We start from the raw sequence: 13,993 nt of genomic DNA, 5'->3' as shown, positions 1-13,993 counted from the left end.
CACAGAGGGCTGTATTTGAAACCCCAGAGAAAAAGGAAAACAGATGATTCTAATATATTCAGCCCATAAATATGCTGATTCTGTTGGGTATCATGGAAGGAAATGTCTCAAGGAATTTGAATTAGCATGCAGTGATGGTTTAGAGAAATGGAGCACGACGGCATCCCTCTTCATCGCTTGGGCTGTTCCCTGTGCAGACCCATCCTCCTCCTCCCCGCCAGAGCCCTTCGCTGTTTCCACTGCTCCATCACCTCACCTGCAGCACTGAAACCAGCTCCCATGTTCTCAGATGACCAGTTTTGTGCTGGCTCTGCACCACCCTGCACGCTGGAGGGACCCTCCCCATAAACGTTAACTCCGTCCCTTCACTGTTTTCCTTAAAATCCCTTTTGGTGCTCTTTACCTTTATTCTGCACTGTTCTTTACCTGCCGGTACGGTGTGACCTCTACCCATGTAGACAGATTGCTGTTGTCCCCCGTTGCCTTGTGTTTCTTGTACCTCTTTGCTGTTTTGTTTCCCATACTGTAGGTGCTGCCAGGTATGGGTGATATATCATTTTTTGGTGTGTGCACAGTGCCTGCCGCAATGGGATTCAGCTGTGTGACTGAGCTGCCTTATAGTTACCGTAGAAGAGATACCTGAAATAATCACAGTGGTTAGGATGTGATGGGAAGGCAGCAGAGGAATGGGACTGCTGGGAAGTGTTCGTAGGCTCTTTTGCTGCTGGCAAAGAGGTGGAAGTGGGAGGTAGTGGAATATGAGGCTAAATCGATTGTATTCTGTGGGACAAAACCGTATTGTGTTTGCAGGCAATTACAGGAAATTTAGAGATGATACGGTAGGAATAGGGATTTTGAGGCATTTAAGGCGGCAGAGAGGTTACATGTTCGACAACAGGCTTGAGGAGGGATTTGAATGATTTCCTTATGTGTGCGTTTAGAAGAAAGGTTGGTATGATAACGAAGGACATTAAGGAGTAAGGAATTTTAATCAAAAGGTGTGCAATTTTTAGGGCTTTGGATAACACAAACTGGTTTTAAAATAGGTGAGAAGCAGTGCTAGGCAGGCTCAGATAAGAGAGACAGGAAACATGAGATCAAGCATCAAAGGTGATCCTGTAAGGGATGATTTTCTCTGTGACAGAATACATGGTAGCTCTGTCTGTTGTAATAGGGAATGAGAGAAAGAGAGATTTGAAACGTTAATAATAATAATAATAGTGTTCAGTTCCTGTCTTGAAGGCGGGATCCTGGAGGGTTTTTTTTTGGTTGGTTGGTTGGTTGTTTTTTTGGTTTGGGTTTTTTTGGGGGGAGTATGAACGGCTGGACTGGGGGAAAAACTGGGGTACATTCAGGGAAAAGATACAGTGTGGGCAGGAAACGAACGGCTTGAACTGGTGGCAGGCAGATGACTTGTGCTCAGCCCCTGTCTTTCTTCCCCCTGTGTCACAGGCCAACAACAAACCGGAGATCGAAGCAGCCCTCTTCCTGGACTGGATGAGGCTGGAACCACAGTCCATGGTGTGGCTGCCCGTCCTGCACAGGGTGGCTGCTGCTGAGACCGCCAAACACCAAGCCAAGTGTAACATCTGCAAGGAGTGTCCAATTATTGGATTCAGGTACAAGCTCGCCCCCTTTCCACGTGTACTACTGCTCGGTGGAGCAAGAGCACTGTTTGTTTCCAGGCGAATCACGTGCTTGACTTTATGCGTGTTGTTGAGGGAAAAAATAATTGTGACAGGGCACGAAGGAGAGGGACACCTAGAGTGGGTACAGTGGTGCGAGAGTTGAAGAGAACAAAAATCAGCTCTCACTTCAAATATGGCCCTTCCTCTCTGTCCCGCTCTTGCCTTCCATGCCTCAACCAAAGTATGGGTAGATTGCACAACTAATGCGATTTGCTTTACATTCAATCTGTCCTATGCATGCAGTTACATTTTCTGAATTGGATCCTAATGAATTGCTTTCTGTTGTGGTATAAAGCAAGGAAGCGCCTTGAAAATGCGCAGATGTGTAAAGCTGCATGCGCGTTTCTCAGAGAAAAAATGTTGTTGGTGGAACATTAACCTGGAGTGGGGGAAATGTTGCTGGTCTATTTAAACATCTGGATCGACACCACGGTTACTATGGCAATGAATAAGTCACTGTGTTGTAAAATGGCTGTGTGTTGGTATGCCTGTTGAGAATCCACTTAACGGCTAAGTAAATACTCACTTTCAATTATGCCTAGACTTGTTTTATCACTTTGCTTCGCAATAGCTGCTTTGTATGGTTTCTGTTCTTTTTATGCACGGTCGTCTTTTACCATTGGCATTTCTCCTTCTATGGTATCGTGTTGTTTACAAAAAGCTTTCTGTAATTTTGTTTCTAAAACGCAGATAGATAGCAGCAGCAAGCAGTACCACATAGCAAAGCCATCATTTTGCTCTAACCTGGGAGAGTGTGAATGTTGCTTTTATGCTTGTAGTGGGGCAGTGCTTTCTGCTGTGCGCTTCACAGGCAGTGGGAAACGGAGGAAAATAGTGAAGGTTTTGCTTTGGTTTGAATCTGAGTTTTTCTTCAGTGAGGCTGGTCCTCTAATCATCTAAATTCTTCTGCTTTTATTCCCCTTGAATATCTTAACTGGATGTTACTGAGGAAGAGCTAGGGATGGGATGCGAGTAGTTCAGCTCATCCACAAAGTCTAATTTTTCTGTTCCCAGATACCGTTTATGAACTACAGAGTGAGTTACACAGTTTTGTATAAACAGCCAAAGACAAGTAGGTGGAATTGAAAAATGCAGCACTTGGAAAATCAAAGAGTGGCAAGTGAATGGATAGTCTGTAGTGAACATCGAGAACTCGGGAAGTGGACACTGGAGCTCTGTGTTTGCGTCTAATTTTACTTGACTGATCTCATCTGTCTCTTAAATTTATATAACAAATCTATTATCATGATAGTAGAATCTGTTTGTCACAGATTTTTTCTCTGGCTTTGCAAGTCATTGAAACCCTGTGTACACACTTGACAAAAAGATACTGTATTGGAAGGCTTTTAGAAAGCTAATACTGTGCGCCTCAGTACGGATAAAACAATGCTCTTTTGAGGTCATTGTGACTGAACTGCTTCACGTATTTGGAACAGGACAACCCTTATGCCTCCGGCTCTTTCAAGCACTTGAGCATAGCAGATACAACAGTTAGCTGCCTCATAGAGCTGATGAGATTAAATAATGGCCCGAAAGTGCATTCGGAGTTTTACATGGACGGAATGCCATACAGGAAAATTGTTTTGATAGAGGTGCTAGGAAGGACGCAAACAAATCCCTGCTTTGTATGCGGCACTTAGGAGTTTGCTGGACTGACTTGTTGAGGAGGGCGTTACTTACTTGAAGTTTACTGCCTTGGGACATTCTGTTAGGAATCATGATGAAGAGCAAAGAAACTGAAATTAGCATTATAGAAACAGAAAGTGTGGTGGTGTCTTTTGTATGTTAAGAGAGAGTGATTGTGTAGAAATCTTCACTGTTACCCAATATTAAAAATTTTTTTGAAGATGTAAATCTTCGATAAAGATCCGAGACAGCAATACCTGTCCTGCGCTGGCAGAGGAGCATTGCCCAGCATTACACACTGTATGTGTGTAATGTACACACTCCCTCTCTCTCAAGGGAGAGAACTTCCTCACACAAAAAACTTGACAGGCTGATATGAAGCATTCACATACAAAGCCCTGAAGCTGTGTTTGGTTTTTTTCTCCTCTTTTAGGTACAGAAGTTTAAAGCACTTTAACTATGACATCTGCCAAAGTTGCTTCTTCTCTGGCCGTGTTGCAAAAGGTCATAAAATGCACTATCCCATGGTGGAATACTGCACACCAGTAAGTAGCTGTTTTACTGACCCTCACTGTCCCTTCTTATGTAGAAAGGAAAAACTTCATTTCCTATGTGCAAGGTAATGGAGCGTTTGGGTGGCTTTTCTTTCCTCCCCTATAATTAAATCACCTTTTTATACTATACATGCCAGCAATTTCTGATTGTTAGTAAAGGATACTCCAATAGTTTGAAGTAAATTGAAGTTCATTGTTTGTTCAATGCTGTGTCATAATGTATTATTGCTTGCTAATGACTTGTTCCATGTTCAGTGCTCTAGTTCACTTTATGGGTCCTGCAGGGAGCCTGTGATTTGTGTGAATACTCATTCGCATCTTAGGTCACAATGTTTTCTCCATATCATTGTGAGATTTTTCTTCCTTTTCTCAGCAAGTTGTCCCTTCACTTGTTTTCCCCACAACACTATGATTGCATTTTTAAGTTCTTTACTATTTAGTGGTACTTTGTGTTATATGATTTCTTGATGGTGTAAAATACTAGGGAAGTTCTCAAGAGTAGCAAGTTAGATTTCATTTCTGAAGACTGGAGGCTGGAGTGTTCTGTGCAGCGCAGTGTAGATGTGCTGCATTGATGGTGTGGTGAGGGTCTTGTTTCGCAGCTCTCAAAAGGATCGGTTTTGCGTAAACGTTCCTTTCAAACCAGACAGCTGGCAAAGGAAATTCCATGTTACTCTTTCACTGTGCTCCTTTTTCTTTTTGGCCACTCATGGCCAGCGCAGAGGGGCTTAAATTAGAGGAGCTCTCAAGTTGTCCTTCCATGATGCAGCAGGACTGAGCTTTCAGCCGCCTTTGCTATTGTTTGCTGTGGTGTTGGAGCAGTACGTTCTCTGGTTGTCATTTTCAGCTGTGAGGATGGTCCCCTAGTCTTGTACTTTCATCTGCTGGTCAAACATAAGCAGTTAAAATAAAGCATCAAAATTATACATGGGCTAACCTCATAAGATTATATGCATGGTCTTTACAACTTTATCCAAACAAAAAGCCATGGCCAAAATGAAGACTCAGATTTTCTTAGAAACTTAGGAAGGAGAGAGAAAAATTTCTTTCCCTAAAACATTATAGTAAAGCAAACCCAGTATTTTTGTTAGTTTTAATTTACGGGTATTTATTTGCATTCTCTATCAACTTTTGCTGTGGCGTTTAAATGGCAGTATTTAACCTGAGCGTCTGCAAGGGCAACTACCGCGGAGTGGCGAGCTTTTTGTCAGTATTCATTGCCTGCTGCTTTTCAGCCTCGTCCCCCAGGGGCTGCGGTTGCTGGAAAGGGCCATTTGCCTGAACTCCTGCACAAGCCGGAGGGAAGCTGGCGCTGCCTGGGCAGGTCTGAACAGACTTCTCCATCGCAGGCATTCCTAGAGCTCACTCTCAGGATCCGAGTCCTAGGCAGAGCAAGCGAGCGATCGACCGGCCGCGTTAGAGCATTCCTTCCAGCTGCAGCTGAATACCTCCTTGCTGAGTCGGCCATGGTTTCGTTTTGCAGTTTGCCACTCTTTGCCTCACTAATAAGTGACACGGCCGATCCGTGAATGGTGCACAGAATGCACAAACCAACGTCTTGCTACTATTTTCTTAATCTGTTCCTAAGACGTGTTTTGAGGAGAGAGAAACGAAAAAGGATTGTGAGACACCCCCACCACCTGCAGCAACTCCTTGCAACAGGGGGTCCAGCAGGTTTCTGTTCTCCCTAAAAATACAGATTACTAACAGGCGAACGCGGCGGTGAAGAGAAAACTTGCAACCGTGTCCAGCCTGCTGGATGAGAATAAAGAGCCATTCAGGGCCAGTACATTTTTTTGTGAATCCTGAACTCCAGCAGCCCATGCTAATGTGCTGTGCCTGGCTGCACCAGCAGCCAGTTGAATTAGAAAAGGATTAACTCAGGGTAAAAAAAAAAAAAAAAAAAAAAAAGTGAATGTGACGCACAGCGAACCCTGATCTTTTTTGTGTTGCTGATATTGAAAAAATAAACCCAAATACTGTGTCACTGAACAAGACATCCACTGAAGATATCACGTCTAGTGTGTAATTGTTTTCTAAATGAATGAAAAGGGGTTTGCAGCTGCCAAGGCATTTTTGACTCTTCCTCCAGACAAATCTCTCACCTTAAAATGCATTTTGGCAGACAGAAGACATGTGGTGCCTTCTTTCATATATCTTTGCAATAGCTGGATGTGCACAGTGAAGTGTTTGGGTATTTTTATTCACCCTCCCTCTTACTTCCAGGACGTTTTGGAGCACTGCAGCCTTTAATTCTGCTTAGGGGAGATTTGAGAACTCATGCTAAATATCTGAGGGATGTGATAACTTTTCCTCTCCTGCAAAAGTTTGAGGCAGAATAAGGGCAAGGCTGTTCCCTAATTTTTATTTGGGCAGGAAAATCGCAACAATTATTCCTGAAAGCAACACAGCTCGATTTATTGTTCAAAGAGAGGGTGACTTTTAAAGAGGTTTCAAATAAAGCACAGAAGACAACTTCTAGACTGGGATTTAAATGTAGGTTCATTTTTCTGTTTGCGTTTAATGAACAGTGACACACCAGCATAAAAAACACCTTGTTCGAAGGAAGCCTGTCAAAACCGAGGTACCTTTCTACAGCTAGTGCTTACAGTCAGGGCTGAGGTCTGGGGTGGGGGTTTGGCAAGGCACTTTTTTAAACCAAACCGCGAAAAGTCAGATGATGGTAAAGTCCTCCTTATGTCACGAAAGAGTTTTGGGTTTGGAATAGTTTTGGAACATGCTCTGCCTGGCTGCCTGTGTATTGCTTTGATTTAAGAGAGCTGGGATGTTGAAACTCCGCTGTTTCTTCCTCGTAAACCAGTTCTGCTGAGAATTGTGTTTTGGATGATTTTGGTCTGAAAATCATGTGGAATAAAACATCTGTGGAATAAATCAGAAAGTATGTCTGAAAATAGCCTCAATCTATCAGCTTGTCCACATAATAATCACATTTTCTTTGCCTTTCTCGTGCTCCTTGAGCATTTTTGAAATGGAAATTGAATCATATGAGAGGTGCCTGGTGCTTCTGGTTGTCACCGGAAGACATATTTTCTTCATGGGATTCTTGTGCTACCAACTAGATCAGGATGTTCCTGTGCAAACGCACCGTTTTACTCTTTGGTTCTCATGCAGAAGGTTCAGGGGAGCAAGGGGGAGGAACAGTCCCAGGAAGGTCAAAGCGAAGAATGTTTTATTGTTAATCATGCCTGAAAACACTTAATCCAAATTACAGTCAAAAGCAATGGGAAGTGCTCACAACATTGAAAATAGACAAAGCAGGAACAAATGGTTATGAATGACACAGGTGAACAAACTGAACAGAAAGCTGTGCTTAATCCGTTTATACCGAGACTAAATATGAAAACTTTTTCTCTGTTCCCAGTTCATGTGCTCTGTGCGTCATCTCCTGATGCTGACCTGGTTCAGAGCTCTCCTGGCAGGCATTGCAGATGGCAGTCGGCAAAGGGAATTCCCTCCGGCTGGGGCGTGTGAGGCCACCTCAGTAAATCCCCTTTCCAGAGTCCTCTGGGTGGTCTGGCCATGCTTAATCCCTCCGTTCCCCAAACTGTCTTTACTTCTGATGTATCGAGGAAGTGATACTTAATATTATCAAGCATTTATCTCAGTTTCTTGAAAGTACAGATGCTGATGTACTGGCTTGTAGGTTCTGCCATGTCACTTCTCTGCCAGTCATTGCTCATGCCAAATTTTCCTACCAGGCAGGCTGACCGGAAAGACAGCCAAATTCTTTCTAGCTTTACATGAAGCTTGTAGGCGTCAACAGTACAGGGATAACACTCGTCCGTTCTGTTAATATATTTCAGTCTTTCTGCACGTTATTTTTCAGGGCATCCTTAATTTTTCTACCCAGGCAGTCGTTAAAAATACATACATCTGTGTTTCAGCAGCTCTGTGAAGGTTGGCCTGACTGATAGGTCCCGGCACCTCCTTCCTCTCTAAATAGAAGGCATGGAACTCATTAAAAATTGTCGGGAAGATTAACTTTTCCCTCATTTCTTTCCTTCAAATTAGATACACTGAAGAAGCAATATCATTATGTGGGTCAGGAAGAACTTAATTTACTGTAGAAGAGCAGTATTTCAGGGTCGAGTGTCTCTGTGAGGTGCAGAGAAGGGAGTGCAGCCTGACTAAAGTAACTGAAGTCTTCCATTAAAATTCTTCAGAAAATTGCCTGACTCTTTATCAGGCTCGCAAGAAGTTTTGCATCTTCCCAGCAGACCTCCTTTGAACTCTTCCGGGCTCATTCTGGTTTTCAGGAAACTAATTCCACTTTGCGCTCCTCTGCTGGTCTCTACAGCAGCCAGGAAAGATGACCACAGGCAAGGGAGCAGAAAACTCTGTGCAAATTGTACTCTCCTCAGGGTATTGATCTTAAATGCCTGCTGGCTTCAGATTAAACAGGCGCGGGAAGAAATAACTGATCTAAGTGCTTTCAGCAGCTCTCACCTGCTTCTTGTTTCTCTTTGATCAAAACATTAATGGCAGAGGAGACTGAGAAAGGAACCTGAAAAGAAAACATACTGAGAGTACAGGTCTGACTTCCATGGACTGACAAGTCCGTGAGATGTAGATGGCGAGCGTGTGGTAAGAGTCAGGATCCATCCAGTGAAGCAGCTAGCTGGACACACGGACTGGCTGTGTATCCTCCGTTACAGCAACTTTAGTGCTGAACAAAAAGCAGACAGAGTCCCCCCAGGCCAGATGAGGAAATGACAAATTATTGTCTAATTATTTCGTGTCCTCTTGAGATCCCCCTGGGATGAGGCACGAGCCTGTCAGGGGTTTTTGGAGCTTCTCTTTTTCTTCCTTTATCCCCACTAGCAGTTTCGCTGTGTAGTAAGTACATTGTAAGGTAACGGTGGTAAATACATAAAATTCATGGTTCCGGAGGTCAAGCCATTGGCAGCTGTGCTTGGTGTGGCCACAGCTCTTCCAGGTGACCCAGCAAAGGAAGAGGCAGCCGAGAAACGCTAATAACCTCATGAAAGATGATTTCATTGTGATTTGTGGCTTTCAGACAACTTCAGGAGAAGACGTCCGTGACTTTGCCAAGGTACTAAAAAACAAATTTCGAACAAAAAGATATTTTGCAAAGCACCCACGAATGGGCTACCTGCCTGTGCAAACTGTCTTGGAGGGAGACAACATGGAAACGTGAGTAACTCTAAAGCGTCTTAAGTAGCAATTAATTTGGTCAGCTCTTTGAGCTCCCCGGTTGGTGCCAACTCCCTTCACTTCCTAAATGCATAAAGCCTCTTTATTATTATTTTTTTTCATTTTTGTTAACCTCGGCTGGCAGGAAGACACAAGCTGGGGTTCCAATTGCCATTGCTTTTATGTTTCCACCTGTCCTTATACAGGAACTTCAACTTCACTTAGGAAAACAAAAATACTTACTGTCCTACTGACAGCCTTACAAACCTCAAAGTTTGATATGGCAGTTTGGAGACTAGTGATCTCTTAATTAAATTTTTATTTTCTTCCAAATGGATATCTTCCTGTGTTTTTATTTTTTTAATTAAGCTACTGTGTTAGCAAGCTTCCCAGCTGATTTCTTCTGTTTCTCACCCTATAAATTTAGTCGTATTAAATGACTTTGAAATCTTTATGGAAGAAAAAAAAAAATAGCAGTAATGATGCACATGGAGAAATCAATGAGTAACCCAGTTCCCTTTGGGTTTTTTTACAAGTTTAATCACTTATTTAATGGCAATTGCACGCAGCTTGTTCTCGCTCTCTCTCTTTCTCTTTTTTAATTTTAGATTTCAGTTTTTCTCTCACTTTTTGGTTGGTAGCTCTTCACAGTCATCTTGTTGGTCTGTTGGATTTCTGTTTTTCAGTTGTTGTGATTTTTTTTTTTTTTAACCTTTCTGTAATTATTTTGCTGCTAAGTTTCTTCTGCCTCTCTCTTCACCTCCTCATTTTTTGTCTTGCAGTCCTGTTACTCTGATCAACTTCTGGCCAGTAGATTCTGCGTGAGTACTTTTGCTGAAGTGTGCTGCTGCTGCTACTGCTGCTGCGTTCCCTCACTTTTTTTTGTTTGTTTCTTTATTTAGTTTTACATAAGTTCATTTCCTTCTTTCTTTATGATTATTTTCTTTGGTACGCTCTCTGAAGGAAGGTTTTGATCCCAAATGGGATAAATCCAGGAATTCCCAGCAATCGTGGATTATGCACTGTATACTCTTTCTGGAGTATGTATTTTCATCGACTTAACAGGGATTTTGGTGCAGTCCTACTAATGCTTATGAGAATTTGTCGTTTAAAAGCCTGTGTTGCTGAATAAGTGTCGATCCCTCTGAATGTATACTAAATGCTTTTTGAAAGATATGAATTGAACTTGATGGATTTAATTCAGTTTCAGGAATGGTGTTGTTTTGTAGATAGAGCTGGAAATTGGTTTTACACACAACTGTGCACACCCACACACTCACGTGCCCCAATTAGCCCAAAGCTCACTTTAAAATTTATGAAGGCAGGTTGAAATGGGGAAATGTTTACTGTACTTTTTTCATAATTTAAAAAACCAGGGTTTTTCAGCTATGAATTGGAATTTCATTCTTGCACCATTCCTGCACATGAATTGTCTTACTATTGTAGTGATACCCTCGGCATAAACTAAAGATATATATATATATATATACTTATCGCTGTGGCATTTGCTACTACTAGTGTTACATGGATGATTTTACAATAATGTTAAATAAGGATTATTTTTAATTCACATATTGATAACTATTGAGAACTAATAAATAGAATTTTATATATTTCTATATGGTGAAATGTATACGGCTTGCACCTTCATTGAATTTTTGGTAGAATAAACAATAGTGAAATGTCTACATTTGAATATTGATTTATATATTTCATTTGAAGCACAACGAATTGGGAAGTCAAATGAAGTGCTCTTCCTCTAGGAAATTTACTTTAAGCAACCAAGAAATGCATATAGTACTGCAAACCTCATATGGTTGGGGATTCACCCACAGAAAATGTTGAAAGGCTGGAGCCAGACTGAAGTAGAGGGGCTTTGAACTTTAGGACGCATTTTCGTTTCTAAATGCATCTGGGGATGATTGCAGCATGCTATATACTCAACCGTGGATCTGGATTTCTTACCCTTTAGAACAATTGAAAAGCTGAAAGTAACATTTAAAGAAAGCTTGGATAATACGGAATGCCATTGCTTTGTCTGACATAACATGAAATTAAGCTGCCATAACGTGCTTAAGTCTAATGCATTTACAGCAATAACATCATGGTATGCTTACACCGATAGCTTCACACCAAAGGTTTAGTGTCATCTACTACAGGGAGCTTAACTTGCATGTAGTACCTAAGAAAGCTTGAGAAATACTGAGAAGCAGGATTTGTATGGAGAGGTTGCACCTTTTATCAGCCCAACTCAGGTATCTTCCTGAGCACAATCCTTTTGTCTAGACTGACAAGAAAGCAGAAAATTAAGAAATTAATAGTGGCTGGAAAGACTTGCTCTTCATTTTGTTCTGCTAACTTTGTTCCTTTCCTTAGTGCTAGACCACCAGGGCTACAACACAAGTTACCGAGCTAGCCAGGTTTAGAGCTGTTTCTTAGTTACAGGGCTAATCCAAACTTTGGCAGTCAAACCTCTTTTTCTTGTTAGCATAAAACTTTTCCATGTTTTTTAAGATCTTGCCTTTTTCTGGTACTTTCATGCCAGTTTGCTGGTAATCTTCAAAGTACTCCAGAAGAGCCTACTCAGCAGCATTCAGCAATGCTGGTGCTATCCTGATGTCAACATGTGGTATAATATCTGGAGCTGTTTATAAATACATACATACATGTTTTTTGTTAGAAGTTAGTGGTTCTTCCTGCATATTGTCAAGTATTTTGCACAGATACTCTGCTTGCGAGGCATTAAAGGGGCATCTCACACTTTTGGGGATAATTTATGTCTTATTGCTTGGACTGTGGGCTATCAGTGGCACAAATACAATTCTACACTTTGAAGAAGCATCAACTGAAATGCTGAACAAGAAAAGTGCTCTCATCCTGCAAGCTGAGTCTCTGGGGGTGCAGGGAATTGCAGGAGCTGGTATCTGCCATTCGATCGTCACTTGACTTGACTGGAATTCCCCAGACTGTTCCTGCAGACCCCAGCTTGAGCACTGCAGCTGTGGAGCCCTTGTAAATGGGATGGTTATCTTGACTAAGTATTGGCTATGTCTCTCAGTCTTCTTGCTGAGTGTTCTAACCGGTTAGGTGGACTGAGTACATGGGCTCAGAAAGGAAGGACAGAGAGCTCTAGCACGGATGGTCATACATAAGAGTATGTCTACACAACAGCCTGCAGTGCAGCACAAGTCGTTCTCTAGCTGGCTCAGATACTGGCAAAAGTGTACCTCTGGGCAGCTGAATTCAACGTGGGACTGGGCTTTCATAAAACTGTTTGAGGTAGATCTCCATTGTAGCATGTTCTGAAGTGGAGACAAACCTGGAGATGTAGCCTCATCCCCTGCCTGCAGTTGACAGAATGACAGAAGCATCTCCAAGTTACACAGCACTGTGTTGTCTTCAAAAAAAAAATATATATTAAATATACCTCGTTCGCCTTCTGAAGGTGAAGCTTAGTTTCAAGGCAGTAAGTATGTGATCATGGAGTCAGGCTCATCTTTTGCCTTGCACTACTGCCAAAAGGGGCATCACTTCTCTTCATTGCCCAGTTGGTCCCAACCAGGGGCTGTCCTTTCCTTTTTAGTGCTACAAATACATGTGCAGTGCCAGGGTAAGAGGGACTAGGAGAATGATCCAGCTCAAAACTAAAGCTACTTTTAACACAGATTTCCTAGTTTGCACACAGTATTAGCAACAACATTTGTACGTGCGTTGAAACTAAGATCTCTTTTTTCATTGATAGTAGCAGCTTAGACCAGCTTAACATCTACTGTATGCCAAATAAAAAAATAGAAATAGCATCAGTTTATCAGAAAACCATTGTTACCTTGCTCTGTAGTCCTCTGCTTTAGATAAGTTACATCCTTTTCGCTGTCCCTTCCCTTCAGTGTAGATGTTCTTACACAAAGTAGGTTATCAAGTTGCAGAGAAGCAATTGCCCATCCACATGAATCGCTGCTGTACCGAGGAATTCTGTGAACTGAATACTTATCCTCTGGTGTGCTGTGGTAATGTTTGAACATGTGATGGGTAAAAGTACAGTCGGAGGCCAAAGCTCATTTCAGAAAAAATGAGATTTGTGATACTTGGCCTGTGATGTCTTAAAGAGAAAAACTTTGCTGTTCTGTGAGAAGAGACATTAATGACCATGCATTTTGCGTATCCAGCATAAAGCTCTCTGAATTCAGAAGGATCCTAATTTTCTAGAGCCATTTGCAGGCTGATTAGAAAACTGGAATTGACCAATGATGTAGTAGATTTACTGCAGGATTATCAAACTCCTAACATGGGAGCATTATGAGCCACAAGATTATTACAGTTTTGGTTTATAACCAGTAAATATAAAACTCACCTGCTCTTGCAATGCAGTACGATCCCGGTTGGGCAGACCCAGCCTGAACCACAGTATCCAACAATTTAAAATGGGAGAAAGTCCTTCCTCAGTCAGGAGTTCCAGAAGGAAAGTCGGCAGAGATGGAATAAAGAAAAGTTGAAATTTAGCTAAAATACGAGATTGATGTACAGTTTGGGAAGCTGCATCAGATTTTGTTATTCCAGCACCTCCGGATACCTGCAGATTGGCAAAATCCCACACAGCAGCAAAAGGTGCTCTCTGAACTGCACAGGGAACATAATTCAATGGTGATGTTTTCCAGAGTTGAGGCTGTAAGAAACAATGCTCTCATTCATGAGAGGAGTCCCATGAATTGTTTTTGTCAACAAAAAAAGTGAAGAGGACCTCATACCATCTGATTTGTCAGGCAGAGAACCCAAAATAGTTGTCAGTGTCCTCCTGTATAACACACTGATCCACAGTTCAGATTATAACTCTGGAAAGATGCTAGGCAAAAGCATCAGTGTCTGCAGTGTGTTATTAAAGACTTGTTTCAGACATTTTATGTTTCTTGTATTTATTTCTAGTGACTCGTGGAGTAGTCCTTAAAGGCTCTT

At 41.9% G+C, this 13,993-nt stretch overlaps 1 protein-coding gene across 8 annotated transcripts in view; it reads left to right on the top strand.

Annotated features, from left to right (window-relative positions):
* DMD (dystrophin) overlaps nucleotides 1–13,993 on the top strand; it is a 1,176,878-nt gene that overhangs the window by 1,127,696 nt on the left and 35,189 nt on the right. For 6 of the 8 annotated variants that reach the window (XM_063343608.1, XM_063343591.1, XM_063343600.1 and 3 more), the window contains 4 exons: nucleotides 1,453–1,619; nucleotides 3,748–3,859; nucleotides 8,907–9,043; nucleotides 9,826–9,864. In XM_063343608.1, coding sequence (XP_063199678.1) covers nucleotides 1,453–1,619; nucleotides 3,748–3,859; nucleotides 8,907–9,043; nucleotides 9,826–9,864 — 455 coding nt within the window. The remainder of the gene's footprint in view (nucleotides 1–1,452; nucleotides 1,620–3,747; nucleotides 3,860–8,906; nucleotides 9,044–9,825; nucleotides 9,865–13,993) is intronic. The other 2 variants (XM_063343637.1, XM_063343650.1) reach the window with 1 other exon arrangement.

This window comes from Chroicocephalus ridibundus, chromosome 1, assembly GCF_963924245.1.
Source record: "Chroicocephalus ridibundus chromosome 1, bChrRid1.1, whole genome shotgun sequence".
In the NCBI taxonomy this organism is placed as follows: domain Eukaryota; kingdom Metazoa; phylum Chordata; class Aves; order Charadriiformes; family Laridae; genus Chroicocephalus; species Chroicocephalus ridibundus.
The sequence above is the reverse complement of the archived record's forward strand: the minus strand, read 5'-3'. Positions and strand labels throughout refer to the sequence as shown.